We start from the raw sequence: 23,109 nt of genomic DNA, 5'->3' as shown, positions 1-23,109 counted from the left end.
GGAAATGCGTGTTCCTTGGGAGTGTTTTAATACAAACCCTGATCTTTTTCCTCATTGCCGTATAATACTGACTTTTAAATAGCATTCTGATTAAATAGTTTATTGCCACACAACGAATGTTTCGGGCAGCGCCCTTCCTCAGCGTGTGCAGACAATTCCTTGGCAATAAACTATTTATTTGGAGTGCTGTCCCAGTAACCTTTTATTGATGTTTATTCATTTTTTGGGATTCAGCACCTAGCCTTTAAAGGTTGCAAAATAGAAAAGGGAGTTGAGCGCGTCCGGTCCTATTTTTTATTTTATTTTTTTATCCTTTAATCTATATCAATAATACCAGCTGTGTTATTTGGGCTAATGTACTGAGACGGAGCTATGAGTCTGAAGAAAAGTGTGTCAAAATGACAGACTTCCTGTAGTAAATAATCTGTAAGAAAAGAGAATATGAGCATAATTAGCTGTGGCACATCATTAAAATAAGAAAAAAAGAATACTTGAAGACAAAGTTATTGTTAGAAGTGAACTTAAGTTAAGCATATTTTATCACAGATGTTACCCGAGGTCAAAAATGAATCAAGTATTGAAGTTACTGATCGCTCCTTTAATCAAAAACATCTCTGTAACATGTTTTAACAAGAAGATATTTTCCATACATACAGTTCATGAGTTATCACGTCTGACTCACGACAATGACAAAATTAATTAGCATTTTTTTTACACACAAGACCATTTAAATTGCTTTAAATCCTTCAATCCTTTAAAGCACAGGTGTCAAACTCACCAAAACAAAAGTGGCAACTACACCACACGTAGAGCAGATTTTGGTAGATTTGCCGACTTTGAGACTCCCGGACATTTCCACAGAAGCAGAGTTTTCGAAATTTAAAGCTGGGAAACGGGTCGCTGTGAGTCGACTTTTAAAATGTAATCTTTGTTTTGCTTGATTTGTTAAATTCTAAGATTTCTAAGGAGCTATTTGCTGCCTTTTTTAGGACTTTATGTCGCCCAAACTGTAAGTGAGAAGACTATATGGAATAATATAGTCAAAGATATTTGACTTTTTCGAAATAAAAGCATGAAAATAAACTCTACATGTCTGGCCCTTGATGTGATTCTCCTTTTCCAGTGTGGCCCTCCTGAGAAGTTGAGTTTGACACCCCTGCTTTAAAGGTACAATACGTAACATTTCTGCATTAAAACATTTAAAAACGACAATACCTATGTTATATATTTGGTTGAGTTGTGTACTTAAACTATCCCAAATGTTTCCAACAACGTTCAAACCCAGAAACATCTGTTATTTTGATTTCAATGACACGGGACGTTTCCTTTAGTCGCCTGTCAGTGGCGTCATAAAAACTTCTGGAACCCTCTGGTTACTCTAACTTCTGTCAAAACACGGAAACCTGGATGACACGTTCGAGAGTAATTGTAAATCATACAATGTCACAGAAAGAATAATACTCAGTAACTGTAATACATCTTGCTTTCTGCCACACAGCATCATTTTGTCATTAATTACATGCCACTTACAACACAGTAATACAGCAGAGATCTCATTTATTGATACGTTTCAATATCGATCGATCCAGTTTAACGTTATGTGCTATGTTGACAAGTAGCTCATGCTAATGCTTGGTGGGTAACGTTACAAGATTACAACATCGTTCAACACACTCATGAAGTTATTTTAAGTGTAATTGGTGCAGTGGTGGCCTAAAGGTTAGAGACGTGAGCTTGTGACCGGTAGGTCGCCGGTTCAATCCACTGACAGGATAACAATCTTGTCCCTCCTCATCACCACCACTGCAGTACCCTTGAGCAAGGCCCTTAACCCCAAATGCTCCAGTGGAGCTGCTCAGTGGCCAGCAAGTCAGACTGTGGTTGTACTGGGCAGCTTCCAGGTCATGTAAGTTATTTTAAGTATAATTGTTTGGACCACGGTTAACAGCACTGGGCTAACCCACGATTATGTTCGCCAGCTAACGTTAACGTTCGCCCGTAAACGTTAGCTGTATAGATAGACGACTAATCTAATGCTAATTTAGCCAGCTATCCCATCCCGGTTTTTCTGCCTCACTCCCCGCCGCCAAGGGACTTCATTCGGGATGAGAGCAGACAACAGCCCCGGAGACACAACGCAGCCACAGTTAGCCAACAGCCAGACAATATTATTAACTTACAGCAATCCGAACCCAGCCAGCACAAACTCCAGCGCCGCTTCATAATGATGCTAATGGCAGTAACAGAAAGTTTTAATGATTCGTTGGGGAAAAAGACCATATCGCACCAGGCGTCCTAGTCTGGCCGGACGCCGTGTTGTGCTGAATTTCTTCACACCAGGGGCGATTCTAGGATCAGACCTTTAGGGGGGGCTCAACTCTCTAAAGAGAATCTGACATGGATACAGTGAAAATGACATATTGTACATTTAAATATGTGTTTATATAGCACGAAAGGTAATAAAGTGCTTCTCACAGAAATAATAAAATGATAATAATAAATGGTAAATACTGTATATTGAATACAAACAGAAAAACAACTAACACCCTTGTAAACTTGCAGGTTATTCTCTTTTATATTCAGAGTTCAGAAAGAAACATTTCCCCAGGAGCATGAATGAACAGTTTTGTAAGTTGATAGCTATCACCATACTGGAGTTTCTACAATGTATTGACCCTTTAAAATGAATTACACGTAACGTTGTTAACCCTCTTATCTTCAGTTTAAAGGGTATTTACATATAACCTGATACCCATACACTTTATATCTAAATGTCAGAGCAACTCAGCTTTCTGTATAGCGAGGCTCAAAGTCCTGGAGCAAAGGGTTAAGAGGTCATTTGGGCCTAAAGCCGTCCTTTTAAAAAAAAAAAAAATCAAATCTCTTGTGAAAACAAACATTTACTCATGGGGGCGAACTGTTTTGGTGCTTGGAATGAGTTCACCAAAGTCTTAGGCTAACAACAGTAGTGTAATATATGAATAAAAGAGCAGATACGTATATAATGGACGTCTAAAATGAAGTTTGGCTTTTTGAGTAGAGAGACATTTTAAAAACATTGTTTGGACTTGCGCACGAAGGGCGTGTCCTTCGTCCATCAGTATTTTTTGGGGGCATTTTAGGCCTTTATTTTTATAGGACAGCTGAAGACATGAAAAGGGAGAGGGAGGGCGAATGATCAGGTCGGAGTCAAACCTGCAGCCGCTGCGTTGAGTAAACCTCTATATATGGGCGCACGTTCTACCAACTGAGCCACCACGGCGCCCACCAAGGATGCCTTTTTGTATTACTGAAGATTAGTTTTGAGATGCAGCTCAGCACGGTGTGTAAAGTTGTCCTAGTCATAAATCTTTAACAAAAATTATGTTTTGTTTAGGCGAACGCAGAGTGATTTCTTTTTTTTTTGCCTTGTGTTATTTCTGTCAACGTTTTAGGAGGAGTAACCAAAGTTTGTTTTTAAAGATATTACAGTAGCTTTTGGTGAAAAAAGCCTTGGGGCTATGGTGCCCATGACCAGTGGCCTATAGCTAGGCATGGGAGCTGGGGGGTTACACGTGACCGTGGGGGCCATGGGGCTGGTGTAATACGTGGTCGCCTGGGGGCTACACATGACCATGGGGGCCATGGGGCTAGTGTAATACGTGGTCGCTGGGGGGTTACACATGACGGTGGGGGCCATGGGGCTGGCATAATACGTGGTCGCTGGTGGGTTACACATGACTGTGGGGGCCATGGGGCTGGGGTTAATCATGGGAGCTGGTGGGTTACACATGACTGTCGGGGCCATGGGGCTGGCGTAATACGTGGTCGCTGAGGGGCTACATGTTTCCGTGGGGGCTATGGGGCTGGGGTTAATCATGGCAGCTGGTGGGTTACACGTGTTCGTGGAGGCCATGGGGCTGGGGGTATACGCTGGGGGGTCACCAATGGTCGCAGGGGGCATGGGGCTGGGGTTATACTCTGGGGGGTTACACATGGTTGTGGAGGGCATGGGGCTGGGGTTAATCATGGGAGCTGGTGGGTTACACATGACTGTCGGGGCCATGGGGCTGGGGGTATACTCTGGGGGGTTACACATGGTTGTGGAGGGCATGGAGCTGGGGGTATATCCTGGGGGGTCACACATGTCCACAGTGGGCACTGGGCTGGGGTTATTCATGAAGGTTGGGGGGCTACACTTTGTTATGGGGGGTAAGGCCGCTGGGGGGATACTCTTTTTTACGGGGGGCATGGGTCTGGGGTTATGTATGGGCGCTGGGGCCATGGGGCTGCGGGGAGGCAGAGGGGTTCTGTACAATGCGTTGCCCTGCTCGATGTTTAGAGTCCCAGACAGGACATGGAGGATATCAGTGAGAGTTCTGTCCATCTTCCAGAACTTGTCTTCTTGGCTTTTGGACTTCAGGGCGTTCATAAGAGCATTGGCTTGGGATAATTTCTCCATTTCTGTAGCAACAGAGTCCAGAGTGATGCAGAGTTCCCTCAGAGTAGCCTCCACCATGGCAGAATTTTGGCCCGGCCCTTTTTGTTTGATGGTGAGAACCAGTCTCTCCAGTGATTTGACTCTGTCTGAGATTTGGTGGCAGCGCTCCCTGTTGACCTTCACTTTCTCAACAGTGCGGAAGATTGTAAAACACAGGTTCAAGACAGAATCTTCAACGGATGTGTACGGTCCCGTGGCTCTCCTGATAAGATCCATGTTTAGCTGTAGAGACAGAGAGACAGTCTGAAACTGAAACTGAAATTAACACAAATGCAAATTGCACAAATTGAACTGACTTTAGCTCTAGGGAATTAGTGAATTAAAAATGAACTAAGTCTGGAGTGTTTGACAGCCTCTGAGTCTGTCTGGGTGTATTTTCCTGTGCAGGTTGCGGGCAGGTATGTGGGGGTGGAGCCATCTTACCTGATGTTTTGCAACTGGGCCGGCTGGGTTATTTAAACTGACTCAATCTGTTTCTATTTGATCGATCTTGAGAAAAACTCCTTTTTCCTAAGGTGCATTCAGATTGAACGCACGGTCGGGACGTCGTTAGGCCTATTTTAGGGGGGCTGAAGCTATCCTAAAAGGTTCCTAAGCCCCCCCCCCAAAACAATAATAAAACTAAACTAAAAAAAATGTGATTTTTATTTGTTATTTTTACGGTCCAATCTGTATCACTCACTACTTGCACAGTGATACTACGTCTTCTTTCACCATTCATCTGTTTGTGTCATGGTGTAGTGTGTCTGTTTTATGTCACCTAGTCAAAATGGCAGACTTTTAGAGACAGGCTAAAGCTTAATTTATCAAAGCCACTGTGTTCCTGGTGCGAGGTGCGCGCGCCATAAAATGACGTCACCACTGCTGTCGTTTCCAGCCATGGATGTATTAAGCGAGGGCTCCTCGGGCACCCGGATGGCTCAGTTGGTGGAGCAGGCGGAAGGGGGAAAGAAGAAGAGAGGCCTCCTCAAGCTGTTAGGGCACGTGGTCGTGCACCTCTGAATTTTTGTAAGTACGTGCCAGAGATGTTCACAAGTCATTTTTTGGAAGTCCAAGTCAAGTCTCAAGTCTTTGAGCTTGAGTCCAGTCTTTGAGGGGCAAGTTCAAGTCAAGTCTCAAGTCTAATGTCGAAGTGGAAACCAAGAGAATAGTGGCAGCGCCACACCAGTTACAGAACAACATGCGATGGTTAGCTTGTTACCTGTGACGATATATGCTAAATGTAACGTTTCACTTTCTTAGCGTGTGAGTGACCGACCTGCCTGGGTGCGTTTTGAGATGCCTGATGAAGTTCGACGTTGTTGATCCGGCATCATTTATCTTGGTGCCACACACCTTGCATGTAGCTGTTAGCTTACTGCCACTGTTTACCAAGTTATTGAAAGCAAAACTAATGACAAAAGGCACAACTCTGGGAGGACTTGGTGTCGCCATCGTCAATGCATTTTTATGTGTGAGTGCGCACACATAAGGCATAACGCATGCGTTATGTTGCACATTATGGCAAAGGGCAGTGGACATGCAGCTCGTCATACATTTCCCCAACGTATATGCGCCAATAAAAAAAAATAGAAATACATGAATACATTTAGATTTAAAAAGCAATAATTGTATGAAAACGTTGTTGACGAGTCTCGAAGCTCGAGTCTGAAGTCTTTTGGGTCGAGTCCGAGTCAAGTCTGAAGTCAGCTGTTTGTGGGACTTAAGTGCGACTCGAGTCCGAGTCTCAGACTCGAGTCCCCATCTCTGGTACGCGCCCACTGCGCACGCCGCGCTTTCAGTTCAACACGGTCGGCTGGGAAAAGCATGTTCGCCTCTACAAACATCTGCATGATTCTTTATATACAGACCACAAGGGGTCAAACAGCCTTAAGTATGTGGTCAGACAGAGACACCACACTGGGAAAAGAAGAAGCATTTTGCTGGAGAGTGTGGAAAAACATTCGCACTGGAAACAACAGCTGTGGGGACGTCATTTTAGCGCGGGCGCACCTCACGCCCGGAACACCCATGGATGTATAAAGTTAGCTTTATGGTTGCCGCGGTGTTCACACCTAAGACCAGATAGCCTGGGGGCTAAGCTAGTGACATCCGTGACGCAAAGTTGTTTTGTTTTTGCCTTGTTATTTCTGAGTAGTATTTGCGCGTTTTCTTCATACCAAACAGCTTCACTCAGCCTGACTTTAAGCTGCGGGTGTGGTTGCTCAGAGCAATGACAACAACACTTAAACCTGCAATACCTGATTTTATTTTGGCTGCTTCGAGCAACCGAAGGTTTTGAATACCTATCTTTGAAGGTAATGTGCACACGATGTGGAATGATTCATGTATCACAATGCATCATATTTTATAAACCTAATAAGCACAATACCTCCCTATGAAATATGTATACGTATAAAGTAGAATAAGATCTGTATTGTCAACAACTACCTCAAATATGTACTTAAAGTACAGTACTTGAGTAAATGTACTTTGTCTAGTTTCCTCTTATGTACGTTTACTAAGTCGAGTCAAGTGCATTCAGGAGGAACCGATCTCTGTGATTTACCAGAAATGATTCACTGTCAGTTCTGGGAAATGACAGACATCTTTTATCGTTTAAGAGAGAGCAGTCTGATTTTCAAATGGTCAAGGGCAAATATTAATTACCTGACACCAGACTCGATAAATGTATTAATTGCCACAACGATTAAAAGTGGACAGTTTATTTCAGCCCATGAAACATTTAGAGAGTTTCCCAGGACAGCAGTAATGATGTAAGATCTCAGAAAGAAGCAGAGTTCACTTTAAAATCCTCAAAATCCTTAAAAGATTCTTTACCTGTTGGCCGCTGCCTGTCTGAATCCAAGTGTGCAAGTCAGAGACAAAGTGACAAAGTGTTCTTATCATGCTTTAACATGTTTGGCATATTGCCAATGAAAATCTGGGTGTGCTCATGGGCGTCAGTTTGGTTTGAAATGTGCTCAGGGACAGAGGCACATTCAGAAGTGCATTTTCAGAAGTGCTGGATTTTTTTCTCTTTTGCACAGGTCATGTTTTGAAAGACGCTGTCCTGTAGCTTACTAATGTAATGAATAAAAATGTATATAAAAATGTGATGATGTCTGACACGTTTTATGAAGAAGAAAGCCTTTAGTTTTCAAAAAGCATTAGACATATGACCCACTATGTTCTGCTTCATGTATCCATGTACCATGTTGACAATGTGACATGACGTGACATCAGACTCAGACAGAGGAGCTACGAAAGGAAAACAGGCCTGACCTACCATAGGCTATGTGTTGAAGTTCAGCGGGCAAATGTGTGGCTATGCCTTTTGCTAATATTTTGATTTAATTCCCAGTACAATTGACCATATCTACACAACACAACTTCTGCAAGTTCTGAATTACAAATTCCGCTTAAAGATGATCGCTATATCACACCATGAGCTGACTGTTCTCAATTCACAACAATATGCATCCATCCAATCTACATCACGCATTCTGACTAAAACTTGAAAGCATGCAATCCCCATCATCATCATCATCATCATCATCATCATCATCATCATCACAACTATTCCCGAATTCAGCAATAGATTCAAGTAATAATTAAACAAGATACTGACTACTCCACGATCATCTCCACTATACCAATGCTTACTGTACGAACGCAAACCCTAACTAAGTAAGTTGGTGGCTAAGGCTAACATTAATTGCAAGAGAAGAGTTAAAACAGCCGATCCCAGACCTAGCCACAATACCAGCAAATCTTAAGTAATAAACATATCACGTTTTACCTTTGTGTCAGTGGTCTGCAGATCCATGCTGTGTACAACAACATCCATTTGTTGTACAGGTTATCACTTTGATATGTTATAGTCCATGGCACTAGCAACCTGGTATGGTGCTTTATACTGTATGCAGGCTAAAATGACTTGCTCGTCTATGATACCTCGGCTCATCCCAGACAAAGAGTAGGTAGCCTATAGATATGATCTGGATATGATCATACGATGCCTCGTTCCCTGTCCATGCCAAGCTGTCAGCTCATTTACATCAGCTCAACTACGGTGCCGCAGAGGGGACATCTATACTCACGACATTCTTTAAAAAAAAGAAGTGCGATGGACAGATAGAGAAAAAGAGAAATATACCTCTGCAGCATGTCAAAAAGAAGTGGACAGGACATCAGAGCTTTTTTTTTAAAGCCAAGCAGACATGTACAGTAAGTGCCGGTATCTTATTATCGGCTAAATGAATAACCCAACTTATATGTGGGTAACCCTCTTATATTATGAACTTTATTTTTTTTCAACTAAATTGAGCTCGAGGTTTTCAAAAGAAGTGGTGGGTACAAAATGACTCATGACGAAATCTGATAGGTATGCCTATTGGTGTGGTACATCTAATTACCTCACCCATACATATACCGGTAAACTGCACTGCACTGTTTACTGGGAAGATTACTGGAAACCCCAAAGCTAAGCAAGTGGGCAGACAGACAGACAGACAGAGAGACAGACAGACAGACAGATCATTATAGACATAGAGCATTTTTAACTGTTGTAGCTGGAGTATGTTTTAACTTCTTTATATTCACTTAGCTCGTTCAGTCCAGTGATTCCAAACCTAGGGTCACCAAAGGGTCACCAGATCAATCTGAGGGGAGATGATTTAAGGGAGAGAGAGGAATAAACTAAGTACTGATATAACTTAGTTACTGTTACTCAGAAATGTGAGTGACGGAGAGCTTGGCCACAGTCTATTTCTATGAGAGAAACACTGCACGTTGCTACAGGTTGCTGCTCTGATGCATCGCAGATTGCAAAGCACACCTGACTAAAGGAGCTGTTTAGCTTGCAGAGTACACATATTTAGAGTTTGTTTGAAAGCGTACCGAGACCCCCTCTTCTCAGTACGCTTGATTGGTCTGCTTTTGGTCTGCATCCATATACGATTGCTGCATTCACATCTTTCCAAACGAACGGCACCAAGGGGGAAAACCAACTCTAGAGTGATTCAACCGAACTAAATGAGGCAGGTGTGAAAGCCCCCGAACTGAAAACAACAAAAAACGTGAGTTGCACAAATTTACTTGACCTGAAGTGCATTATCTTTAAATCTCTCTCAAGTGAACCAAACGACTTGAGAATGAATTGGCAGCAGACTTTTAAGCCTTTCGAGACCAAGTCCAAGTCTTGGAGAGAATGCATCAACCAGTATCAATTAAGTGTCAGCAGAGCTGCACTCGCATGTCTACTCTGACGCTTAATACTGTTTACAGCATGTTGATTCCAGTCAGACAGGTGTGTTCACACTGAACAGAAAGCACATTTTAGAGATGAGGTGTAATTCCATACCAAGTTAATAGAAAGATAAGAAGTAGGTGTAAACACACACTCTAGGTAGCAGGAATTTAAAGGTCCCATGACATGGTGCTCTTTGGATGCTTTTATATAGGCCTTAGTGGTCCCCTAATACTGTATCTGAAGTCTCTTTTATATAGGCCTTAGTGGTCCCCTAATACTGTATCTGAAGTCTCTTTTATATAGACCTTAGTGGTCCCCCTAATACTGTATCTGAAGTCTCTTTTTTATATAGGCCTTAGTGGTCCCCTAATACTGTATCTGAAGTCTCTTTTATATAGGCCTTAGTGGTCCCCCTAATACTGTATCTGAAGTCTCTTTTATATAGGCCTTAGTGGTCCCCTAATACTGTATCTGAAGTCTCTTTTATATAGACCTTAATGGTCCCCTAATACTGTATCTGAAGTCTCTTTTATATAGACCTTAGTGGTCCCCTACTCCTGTATCTGAAGTCTCTTTTATATACACCTTAGTGGTCCCCCTAATACTGTATCTGAAGTCTCTTTTATATAAACCTTAGTGGTCCCCTAATACTGTATCTGAAGTCTCTTTTATATAGACCTTAGTGGTCCCCCTAATACTGTATCTGAAGTCTCTTTTATATAAACCTTAGTGGTCCCCTAATACTGTATCTGAAGTCTCTTTTATATAGACCTTAGTGGTCCCCTAATACTGTATCTGAAGTCTCTTTTATATAGACCTTAGTGGTCCCCTAATACTGTATCTGAAGTCTCTTTTATATAGGCCTTAGTGGTCCCCCTAATACTGTATCTGAAGTCTCTTTTATATAGACCTTAGTGGTCCCCTAATACTGTATCTGAAGTCTCTTTTATATAGGCCTTAGTGGTCCCCTAATACTGTATCTGAAGTCTCTTTTATATAGGCCTTAGTGGTCCTCTAATACTGTATCTGAAGTCTCTTTTATATAGGCCTTAGTGGTCCCCTAATACTGTATCTGAAGTCTCTTTTATATAGGCCTTAGTGGTCCCCTAATACTGTATCTGAAGTCTCTTTTATATAGACCTTAGTGGTCCCCTAATACTGTATCTGAAGTATCTTTTATATAGACCTTAGTGGTCTCCTAATACTGTATCTGAAGTCTCTTTCCTGAAATTCAGCCTTGCAGAATTACAGCCACTAGAGCCAGTCCCACAATGAGCTTTCCTTAGGATGTGCCATTTCTGTGTCTGTAGCTTTAAATGCTATTGAGGAGGAGAGGGGGGGCAAGGTGGAGGGTGGGGGTGTGGCCTTGACCAACTGCCACTCTGCTCGTTTGAAAGCCATGATGTCTCTCTCTTTCTCATGGGGGGGCCAAATCCTCTGGGCGGACAAAGCAGAGAAAGGGGAGGTAACCTTTCCCCTTATGACGTCATAAAGGGAAGATTCCAGATCGGCCCATCTGAGCTTTCATTTTCTCAAAGGCAGAGCAGGATACCCAGGGCTGGGTTTACACCTATCACCATTTCTAGCCACTGGGGGACCATAGGCAGGCTGGGGGAACTCATATTAATGTTAAAAAACCTCATAAAGTGACATTTTCATGCCATGGAACCTTTAAGTAAACATGTGTGCGTCCATGCAAGTTGAAAAGTTTCAACTGGAGCAGAAATATTGCTTGTATCCCGAGGCAGTATGACTCCACTTCATGAAGGTAGATATGGTGAATTAAGGGTGATTGGGACTGGTTTTGAGTTTATGACTTGTGTAAGTTTTCTTGCCATAAAATTAATGAATTTGCCCGCACACATGATACATATCTATAATAATGAATGATTTTTTGTGTGTGCATCATATAAGAGGAAGAAAGGAAACTAAAGCTAGAGGAAATACCACTGGTCACTGCTTATAGTTGTTAGCTAACTACTTACCCACACATTCCTTAAAACACAAAACAAGCCCCCATAAAACACAACATATATGTGTGCTGGAGGTCAGAAATGTTACAATAAAAATAGAACACAAAATAACTGCAAACTAAAACTCAATTGGATAAAAAAAAGAGTACAAAAAAATAACAGGCTAAAATGTAATTTGATGAACATTCATAATAAATAACAGAAAAAATATAATTACAAAATGCCTGACTGTAATTTTGGAGGATATCCACTTGATTGGTCTAGAGCCTCATATTAGATCAACTTTGGAGCGTGTTTGTGTACAGAAGAAGGTTCCTTCTCAGGCGTTTTATCTAAAAGAAATCCACGGCATCTGTGACGCTGTACAAACGCAGTGCCAACAACAACAACAACTATTTGTTAAGCCTGTTCATCCTGTTCAAGGCTGTGAGAGTTGAAGCCCGCTGGCACCAATCACATCGGTGCTCGGCAGCTCAGGAATGTTCGCAGCCAGCATCACACTCTGAGGTGGTGTTCATATCAGGAGACCTTGGTGTGTTTGATGCCTACAATAAACATGAAGGGAATAAACAACAGAGCAAAGTACCACAACAGTTAAGAACATAAATATAGAATCGAAATATTGCAATAATGGGGGGATGAAGAGTCTATTAGAGTCCGTCAGTGTGTCAATAGCCATTTCCCAATTCCCAGTTTGTGCATCCCCAATTCCTCTCCTCGATTCCTCTCCTCGCGTCTTAGTCCCGCCCAGAGGAGAGCCGAGCCGAGAAGTCGAGGAAGAGACTCGAGGAGAGACTCGATGAAAAGAGGAGACATTCTTTTGAAAATGTGTGCAAGCAGTTTTAAATAAAAAAACCTGTAACCCACCCTGTCTACGGGCCTGGAGTGTCTGCACGTCTCTCGTCCCTCTGTATATGGGCACACGCTCTACCAGGTGAGCTACCCAGGCACTCTGAGACACATATTCTGAATGCACTGTATACATGTCCAAAGAATGCTTCTAAAACCAAATAATACCAGCATATCATACAAGTCTGCTGCGTCGAGGAGTAAACCTCTATATGTGGGTGTGCGCGCTACCAAGTGAGCTACCCAGGCGCCCATCAAACACGTCTAAATCCAAAAATGCTAGATTGGGAAAAAGGCCTTATTAGAAATTTCCAAAAGGAATATGCTGTTTAAATGAGTCGTAATAAATCCAGAATAAAGTCATATTCAGAATAATAGTGGAATATTAGTGTGCATGTAAGTAGTTATCTAAAACAACTCATCACTGTAGTTTTTTTTAAACGTTACTCAAACGGGAGAAAGATTTTTTTGGGGACTATTTTGAGTATGGCAGCATTACTGTATCTTGTCAGATTTTTTTAATACATATTTTTACGTAATATATATATACAGTAAAGCCTTGAGATATGTGATATACATTTAAGGAATATTTCCATTTTTGGGAAATGCCTATTTGCTTTCTTGCCTAGTCTTGTTTTTGTCCACATTAAACAACTTCTTAATAAGTTAGCTGCTGCAACGTGACATCATGACTTCGCGTAAACATACACGCCACTTTACGTGTTATCTGTACGCATTATGAGCTATCCGCGTGTATGTTTACACCAGAACGGGACGTTGCATTTGGAGCTCGGGTTGGGTTTAGGAAAACAACAACGGGACAATAACGGCACGGTTGGGTTTAGGAAAAGAAGAAAGCAACGGTTGGGTTTAGGAAACGTGACACGCGGGACACGATCCCCGGTCTCCTGGGTGAAAGTCCTGTGTTGTTTGACCCATCCTCCACCCCAACCAACCTCCTTAAGCGGGTTTTCGGCCTTTCATACTACTCGCTACGGCGTAAATGTAATGTAAATGTTATGTAAGTCAATGGAGGCCAAACATAACACGCCAAAATGGCATACGAGCGTGTCATACATACGCCACTTCATGAGATCAGTCTGGCTGCTGAGACACTAGTGGGAGATTTTGTTCCATCTGGACAGACAGACTACTTGTTTCCAGTCTTTATGCTAAGCTAACTGGCTTCATATTTACCGCACAAATACCAGTGCTTTCGATCTTCTCAGCTAATTCTCTGCCAGAAAGCGAATGAGTCTATTCCCCAAAATGTTAAAACTATTCCTAAAAGTGAATGTTGGTTTAAGTAAAACTGGATAAATGCAGCTGCTGGAACGTTTATATTACCTTGATGTTAAATAAGCACTGAGTGAGTTTCATGAAATCTGAAACAAATCCAGTGCACGATTGTGCTTTCATTGATATGTTATCAAGCGTACGCCGTTGTGACGGAGAGTTTGTAGATGTGGTTAATAATTATTTTCCAGCTGATATCTAAGAATCAACAGAAGGGACGCAGCCGGCGCCTTTATGTCCTCCTCCACACTGAACTGCAGTCATGCTGCTGAACGCTCTGCTCTTAGTGTTTAGCTCTCAGGGCGTCTGGACCAGAAAGTCCGAACCTTCCCTGGATGAAGCGGACGCGGGGCTCTTCAGGGGATCGGACAAATATGACTTTGCCGTGGAAGTTCCTGCTGCGGGGATGGAGTGTTTCTGGCACTTTGCTCATCAGAGTGGAAACTTCTACCTAACGTACATGGTGAGAGTTTTCACTGTTTTCACCTGCACGATGGGTTTCATCTTGTCTGTATAGATAAATGTTTGTAATCTGACGTATACTGTCATGAAACGAATGCACAGTAGGGTTTGTTTCTGTGGCTGCGTACCTTTTGTCCTCAGGCTTATCGCACTAACTTTCAATGTCATCCGGTTTGACTTTTAAACATGAAAATTGTTAGCCTGACAAGCCAGACCCACATCCAGATGTTGGGTCTGGGAACTCACCGTTGGCAGGGCTCAGTCTGAGGGGCGGGATAAACGGTTGTCTTTCAAATTCCTTTGTCTTTGTTTTCAAGTAGCAGGAAATTCACGCGGAACCGTCGCAACTCTGCCATCATTATGTTAAGCCCCGCCCACCGACTCTATACACGATGTGATTGGCCTGACTAGAGTTTGGTTTTTCCAGCTCGCAAGCCAACGGAGAGTTGCTAGACTGACCCTGGCTGAAAACGACTCTAGATTTCTAGGCTACAAAATTGTCAGTGTTCCCATGGGATTAATGTGTTCAAAAGTTTTCCCATACCTTCAAGAAATAAAGATATGTGTAATACTTTTTTACTTGAAGGTCCAGTGTGTAGGATTTAAGGCAATCTATTGAAAGAAATGGAATATTATATAAACTATGTTTTCTTCTTTATAGTTTATGATCCACTTAAAACTAAGAAACGTGTTTTCGTAAGCTTGGAATGAGCCTGGGGTCTCATTTATAAACGTGGCGTAAACGCCACTTCCCACGCAAAGGTTGTGATTTATAAAAAACTAACTTGACGGGAGAATGTGCGGTCCTCCACGCAAACTCTGACCCGTGCGTACGCACATTTTGGAGACAAAATAGGAATTGGCGACGCAGATGGTGAGGTGGTGAACTGAAGTCAGACTGCAGAGAGTAAATGGGAATAAGATTACTCGTAATATTTTCAAGTATTGATTCGTCACGCACATTTTTTCACTCCATATCATCCACGTTACCATGAAGATTAAATCCAGCAGTGTTATTTGCGCTTGTACTGAGTGATAACTGTTCCATAAACACATCCAACTCAAATCTTAAATAAAAATGTGTTCTTAATATCTAATCGGCGCTGTCTCACCGTCACATTGTCCGCTACGGAGCGCAGGAGGAGGAGATGGCCCGACTGCATGGAATACAGGATAGCATCAAATACCCTAGCATTAGATAACTGCAGAACACAGTGTAAATAACTAAATATCTGTCTTTAAAACTGTGCATATATCATCAAAGTCTGGAAATAAAGCCGTTAAGCTCTCGCGCAATCGTTACCCTTAATGTCCTCGTTATCGGTCCAACTTTAATACTGTTAGTGACAAAACCTGCATGAAGAAAAGTGTGTTTGCCTATTCGACTTTCTTTCGGCTTCAAATTGTATCTCGGGGTGGTGATACCACTACTTGATGCTGTGTTGGCAAGGTGTTAACAATCACAAATTGTTGTAAACAAATACTGCGGTGACCCCGTGCGTAATGCTGCATGATGGCCCTGCTGGCCCTGCAGGAGGACTACGCTAATGGAAGAATCAGAAGAGAAAGAGACTTCAGGGACCATGACGATGACTGGCTAATATGCCGATTTAGATTTTCTAAAGCTGAGCTCTTGGATCTATGTACTGAATTGGGTCCAGTAGAGAGGGAAACGCGCCGGAATCGTGCCGGAACCGTACCATCCCGGTCCAAATACAGGTCCTCGCCACTCTGGGGGAAACCGGCTGTTTCAGAGGGAAATGTCAGACAGCTAAGTGTTTTTTTTAAAAAAATAAATATTATATATAATCTTCAACTTTATCACTAAGGCTTGTTTGGATATAATATATAGTTATGTTAAATTGTATTATATACGTCTTGCATATCGAAGCTGTCCCCGAGTGCCGTAATGCCTGCCGTTTTGAACGTATTATTATTAATATATGTAGTCTATAAATCAGGGTTCCATACACTGTGCAAGAACAGGCCGAAATTATAACTCAATTTTCAGCAATTCCTGAACGTCTGAGAAGTTTTTTGCTTTTTCTGTGCCAGTCATCATGATTCGGTGTAACAACTGCCAGGGTCATTCATATACTGATCAGCATCCACAGGTGCTTTGCATTGACTATTTATGGTTATAAATGGGCGTGTACAGGATGGGATAAGAGGCTGATTCACGTACGCACACTTGTACCTGTACGCAACATTGCTTACAGGTGTGCGTACACACGGTTTTATAAATCTGACTTTTTTTTGGCGTACGCCATTTTGGGCTTTTGGGCGTACGTACACTTATAGTAAGGATCCTACGCACAGTGTTATAAACGAGACCCCAGGTCCTTCTTTTTTCCAGGGAGTGCGCCATGTTGCACTGCCGTGTTTCTAGCACAGACCAAACTCTGGCTCTAGAGAGGGCCGTTCACATTTAGGCATTGGCTGCCTTAGTCCTCCTACACACTTTAAACACAGTTGAAGTTTAATTTGGTTGCAATCTGCAACATCGCCACTAGATGTCACTAGATCTACACACTGGACGTTTTTAAAGTACCTGTTTGTGTAAGCTATACAGTATCAGGCTTTAATATACACAGACAATATCAGTTATAGTTCATGATCGTGATCTCATGGGGACTTGCTTAATGTGTGAACACAGGTTCAGTGGGTAACAGGGATGGCCAGTGATCCCCGGCTGTTTGTGACGGTCAACTCGCCACAGGGTGCTCTCGTGGCTTCAAAGAACGAGGTCGTCGGTCAAATGAACTTCCAGACTGAGGTGACAGGTAGGATGATCAGAAACACACATATATAATTGCAAGAGTTCATATTTCATTTTGTCTCTATGATCTTGAAGGTCCAGATAGAGCCTGACCCTGTTTTAATAGTTGTGGGTATATCTAAAGAGTTAAGGAAATTAAGAGTAGCACAACAGCATCTTCTGGCATATGGTGTTATAATCGTGAAAAACGTATCTTACTTTTTTGGAGACGATCCATCAAGCACTGGCTGACAGAACTGATCGATACTCTAAACTGTACTATAAATTAGACTTTGAGAAAGTTTGGCTTCCCTTGGACTCTTATCTTGACAGAGAAGGCCATTAAGACATGAGTAAGAATACACTCCTGGGGTGGGTAACTGAAGAAAGGGATCCTGACAGGGGTTAAAGGGAGGGCGTGGTAAGCTATGTCTTTTTTTTATTTTATTTTTTTTAATGTCTGTCACTGTTTCTGTTACTGTTTGTATGATGTCTGTCGCTGTTTTTTGTTGTGATGATCATTCTCAAAGAAACATGTAAATGCCATGCAAACTTCATTGTTGAATGAAAATGTTTCACAATAAACATATTTGAAACAGAAATGCATATATACATTCAATAATTATATTCCGTCTGTGAGGTAACTGCAGTGTCCTCCCAACAGGTTTTTACCGGTTGTGTCTTGGGAACCACAACAACCAGTTTGGAGGCATCAGGGTCTTTGTGAACTTTGGCGTGATCTACGAAGGCTTCGAGGAGTCGAAGAGAGAGATGGAGGAGGGAGAGATGGTCCTCAACAGCACTTTGGCCGGTATTGAGGTATTTGTCTGACTTCAAGTCTCTGGGATTTAAGACATAGTTATGTTTAGCACAGTCAGAACCAGTTTTGCTGGAACTGAATCAACAACGTTTTACAAAAGTTTAAACAGCCATTTCAGTTTTTACTCAACAGAATATTTCAGGGTTTTGTTGATTGTCACAGCATAACCACAACTGTGGGAAAACTTGATCATTACGTGTCTAGGCTTACAACGTTTGGCTGCCTGTGCCTTTGAATCTAAAGAGCTTGGTTTGCCAGGCTACAGGCTAAGGTGATGGCCTACCTGTCCCTTGGTTTGCTGTCGCTTCACTCCGTCTTCCGACAGGCTTTGTCATTGGTTGGTGTTGATCACCCTCGATGCTCCGGTCACAGTTCATTTGTAGACATTTAAGACTCAGACATTAAAGGTGCAATATGTAATACTGACAGCTAGTGTTTAAACTAGTTACTGCAGTACAAATTCAAAATACTGGAGAGGGTCGTCTCCCCTGTCCCCCTCCTCCCCAGACTCAAAGGTCACGGAGGTTGCCAGGCTGAGGCCGCAGCATCCACAACAATGTTGCTAGACGCTTGTCTCACATAGCCAGACGTTACTCCACAGCACAGCGGAGTAGCTGACGTTAGATGCTGGCTATATCGACAGTCATAAAAGCCCCTGCGCAATGTCCCCGTCTATAGCCTACCACTGCTCTGCGGTGAGATAAGCCACACCCACCTGAGCCTGGCAAACCAATAGGATTGTGCCGTGGCATGAGCTCATGAGTCTCATCATCCCTAAATTATCATAATTTAAACAGCATGAGAAAATGGGACTCACTTTCCACTTCATCCAAATCACAAAGCAGTCCTTCATTTTAATTTTGGCTTTGATAGAATTATTTCATTTTTCTTATTAAAGTTAACATTACAGTTCAATGTATTTCTATTTGTAAACAGCAGATACACCTCCTCAAATATTGAGTAAAGCTTTTTTCATGGAGTACTGTGTGACTTACTTCATTCACATTCACTTATCTACCTATCATCTAAAGCCTGTTGCATACTATGACATGAAACTCTACAGTGTACCATGTCTGCTTTAGGAGAGTGTGCAGAAGCTCCAGAATCAGATCTTCCACATGTGGCGTCATTACAACTTCGCCCGCATGAGGAAAGGGAAGGATCACTACCTGCTCCTGTCCAACTTCAACTACGTCACTTGGTGGTCGGTGACCCAAAGCCTCGTCATCCTCCTGTCCGGATACCTGCAGCTCTGCGTCCTCAAAAGACTCTTCCGCACGGACTCCAGCCGGCCGCGATGTTGAGAACAGAACATTCGGACGTCTTTGTGATTGCTGCTTTGATTCTACTTCTACTGTCTCATAAGATGAGAAAAGATAAAAGATCCTGCATGCTATCTGAAGCTAGAGACTGAATCACTTCTTTGATAAAGAGAAATTTGAGTCCTAAAAAGTCTTTCTTGTTCTTTCTTCTGTTGATATAGCCACCCTGACATTTTACAAGTTATTGTCCCTAGATAATATATATATATATATATATATATATATATATATATATATATATGTATATATCATATATTTTGATGAGTTTTAGGGACTGGTGAGGTTTAACTATAAGCCTAATAGTAACAGCTCATTCTGAGCCTCTCAGTGCTGGTCTGGTGTGTCTGGTACCTTCTTCCCGACCAGGGAGAGAGAACAGAGAACAGACTGTTACCCGGGTGGTTTGGATCTTTAATAATTCTCCTGACATTTTTCTTTGCTTTAGGCAGGGGAGGGCACCGCCTATTGTGTGTACATTATTCATGTATGATTTGATCCATTTTCACTTTTGATTTCTAAGAAACCTCACCCCCATACCACTGCCCCAACCGCCTTCACAAAGCTGTTTTCAAGTAGCAGTTATAAAAATGCAGAGCGCTTGCGCACACAACAGGGTGTTCAACGCACCCCCATTTCAGTTTTTGGAAAAATGTGTTGCTACGTTTTGTTGGGGCTGATTGACAATCGTTTCCCCCGGTTGGAAAACAGCCGGGCCAATTGGCTGGTTGACATTCTGTCTCTCTGTCCCTCCTCTCCAGCCACATTTCTAATCTTCATCTGCCAAATGCCGTCGGACTCTCCCTGCTTTCCCCACCTGCTCACCTGTCCCAACTTTCCTCATCAGCCCGCCACATATTTAAAAAGTGCCAGCTGGATAAAGGTGTGCCGTATAAAGAAAACAAAACAGTTGCTGTGCTTTTATTCCTTCTGTTGCGTGTGCTGTTCACCTGAATGGAAGGATCCTTTGTTTCATATCCACATTTTCAGACACTACAACAATTTGACTGTGAAATTGGAAGTTGATTCAGGCTCCTCGGAACAAATCATCGAATAGTTGACTATTCTTTGCACAGTCGCCGGTTGGAGCATTGGTATATTTTTCTTTTTAAGGCCATAGTGTGTAAACTGCCTCCTTACTTATGTTCTCTCCTGACTCCTAAAGTCACTACCAGGAAATGTAATCTTCGATCATACGGGCCAATCATTTATGACATTCCCCAAACGCGAACTTTGTCTTCGGTGAAAGTGCCTTTAAAGTTTTTGCACCGTCATCCTGGTATAAATTGCTGAATCATCTTAAATTAGACCTAATAAAGGACTATTTGAGTACTAAATGCATATGTACTGTTACTGAGCGCTGCTGGTGGTTATATTGAAATGATGTTAAATTGCCAACTGTCTTTTTCTGTTTTCTGTTTTTTTTACTGTATATTTTAAATATGGAACTACTATATTGCTGTCTTGGCCAGGACTCCCTTGAAAAAGAGATTCTGAATCTCAATGGGATTATTTCCTGGTAAAATAAAGGTTAATAAAAAATAATAATACAATTCAGGGTCACCCCTACAAGATATACATGTGAATATAAATATATCCAAGATATGTGATGATCAGGTCATGCAGCTGCTGAATTACTGGCAACTTTTTTTTGGTCCAATTCAGGCACTGGGGTTCAGTCTCTATCCATGTCAAGAAAGCAGTAATTAAAAACAATCAAACATAGACTGCTGTTTTTTAAAAGGCACTCTGGTGGGAAAAATGTCAGAAATACTCTGCAGAAGTCACCCTGAAGACGTAAAGTGCAATCTGCTTTCCGTGCTGGTTCTCAGATATGAATTCTTGAACACTTGATAACATATCACTGTAGATAACGCATCACTGTGCTCTAGTTCAGTCAACCATAAAACTATTCAGAAAACCCAGTCAGACAAGTCCCAGTTACGCACTTACTGTATGAGAGATGGACTGACACTCCAGGCCCGTAGACAGGGTGGGTCCGGGTGGTTCAAACAACTCTGACTCAAATGTGACTTTTGCAGGTCACATGGAGTGGTGGGCTGAATGTACCACGTGGTGTGAGGATTTTACTTAGAGTTTTGACAATTGTATGTTTGATTGAGTAAATGAGCCGAATTGATTGAGAAAAACTGTGGAAAAACCTTGACTCCTCTCTCATCGAGTCTCTCGACTTCTCGGCTCGGATCTCCTGTGTGCGGGACTAAGACGCGAGGAGAGGAATTGGGGAGAGGAATTGGGGATGCACAAACTGGGAATTGGGAAAGGGCTATTGACACACTGAGTACGTTTACATGCATGCATCTGAATTTGATACAGGTCATGTAAACAGCATGTTCTGGTTGGATATTCAGAATAAGGCCTTTTTCCAAATATAGCATTTTCTGATCAAGACATATTTATGTTCTTAACTGTTGCGGTACTTTGCTCTGTTGTTTATTCCCTTCATGTTTATTGTAGGCATCAAACACACCAAGGGAAATGCTCAATGGTGTTTTAAGCCCCCAACCAAGCCTTCAAGGCAGCGCTGCGACCGTCGTCTTCATGGCACCTAACCCTAACCCTAACCCTAACCCTAACCATAACCATAACCATAACCACTGCCTAATCCTGGACGACGTTGGGGGCTTAAAGCACCAAGCACCAAGGTAATTCCATCCGAATGAATGAATTACTTTGGCAATTAATCTCACATATCTCACACATACGGACGACGCTCTCCTGATATGAACACCGCCTCACTTTACAAATAGAGTAGATCCAGACCAAACTCTATAATTTACAAAGACCCAACAATTCCCCCCAAGAGCAAGCATTTTCTGCGACAACGGCGAGGAACAGGCAGAAACCTCGGACAGACCCTGGCTTTTGGAGGACGGCCACCTGCCGCTGCCGGTTGGGACAAAGGCTACATTTACATTACTGTAAATTGGTTTAAAAACAAATATCTTTTGCCCACCAGATATTGAAAGTCTCTGAACACCCACACAGGTGTTTTCAGTTAATCCTGCTCTTCCCTGGACTGTGTGGGTCTGTATCACTGATTCATTTACATCTTCCTGGGTCTCCTGTTAGCTCTGTTGCACCTGTTAGGGCACGACAAATCACACCTTTGTCATTTTATTGGTAGAAATGGTTTCCCATCTGAGCTCAGGCCCACCTTCAACCAGAGATCTAATCAGCCAGAATAACTGAAAACATCTGTGTGGGTGTTCAGAGACTTTAACCATCTTAATTCACCCAATGTAACTCTGTCCTAGCTGCTAGTTGCTAATTGCAAAATCACTTTATTTGTACACATTTGACTGTGTTTGTGCAGTTTGTGCTTATTTACAACAAACCATACTGTACCATTGTGCCAACTGAACTGACATCGTATTACTCTATATTGTTACCACACTGCACATAGCTGTACATACTGCACATATCTGTCTATATGGTTCATACTGAATATCCATATTTATTCTGTTTTTCTTATAAATATATTCTGTTAATACACTGCATATATCTATATTACTCTTACTACTATTATAATTTTACTGCTGCTACATTGCATATATCTGTACATGTTGTTCATACATTGTTCATATTACATAGCCATATTTATTCTGCTCTTATAACACTGCAATATATTTCTTGTCCTGTCTATGCATTACCTCTCTATACCTGTTTATACTTGTATATCACATTGTACTTTTCTGCTTTTTTGCACTTCTGGTTGGACGCAAACTGCATTTCGTTGTCTTTGTACTCTGCACAATGACAATAACGTTGAATCTAATCTAATCAGCAGTTAGCTAACAACTATAAGCAGTGACCAGTGGTATTTCCTCTAGCCTTAGTTTCCTTTTTTCGTCTTATATGATGCACACACAAAAAAAGATGTTGGGTCAGTTTACAC

At 42.0% G+C, this 23,109-nt stretch overlaps 2 protein-coding genes across 8 annotated transcripts; one reads left to right on the top strand and one right to left on the bottom strand.

The window, feature by feature from the left end:
* Positions 1-577: 577 nt before the first annotated feature.
* On the bottom strand, positions 578-7,410 carry LOC144521819 (uncharacterized). Its single transcript, XM_078256441.1, has 2 exons — positions 7,301-7,410; positions 578-4,702 (listed from the first exon to the last, which is right to left on the bottom strand). The coding sequence occupies exons 1-2, from the start codon at positions 7,367-7,369 to the stop codon at positions 3,431-3,433; spliced, it is 1,341 nt and encodes a 446-aa protein (XP_078112567.1). The 5' UTR covers positions 7,370-7,410; the 3' UTR covers positions 578-3,430.
* A 3,609-nt stretch (positions 7,411-11,019) lies between these two features.
* On the top strand, positions 11,020-19,422 carry LOC144521808 (transmembrane emp24 domain-containing protein 6-like). 7 transcript variants are annotated; one of them, XM_078256420.1, is made up of 5 exons: positions 11,020-11,481; positions 14,023-14,294; positions 16,950-17,076; positions 17,716-17,870; positions 18,935-19,422. In XM_078256420.1, exons 2-5 carry the CDS (start codon positions 14,094-14,096, stop codon positions 19,283-19,285), a joined length of 834 nt encoding a protein of 277 aa, XP_078112546.1. In that variant the 5' UTR covers positions 11,020-11,481; positions 14,023-14,093; the 3' UTR covers positions 19,286-19,422. The 7 variants fall into 7 exon arrangements, with proteins under 7 accessions (XP_078112546.1, XP_078112547.1, XP_078112545.1 ...); XM_078256421.1 differs by having other exon boundaries at positions 11,024-11,481; positions 14,119-14,294; XM_078256419.1 differs by lacking the exon at positions 11,020-11,481 and adding an exon at positions 12,148-12,620.
* Positions 19,423-23,109: the final 3,687 nt, after the last annotated feature.

This window comes from Sander vitreus, chromosome 8 (assembly GCF_031162955.1).
Source record: "Sander vitreus isolate 19-12246 chromosome 8, sanVit1, whole genome shotgun sequence".
NCBI lineage: Eukaryota > Metazoa > Chordata > Actinopteri > Perciformes > Percidae > Sander > Sander vitreus.
This window is presented reverse-complemented; position numbering and strand designations above follow the sequence as displayed.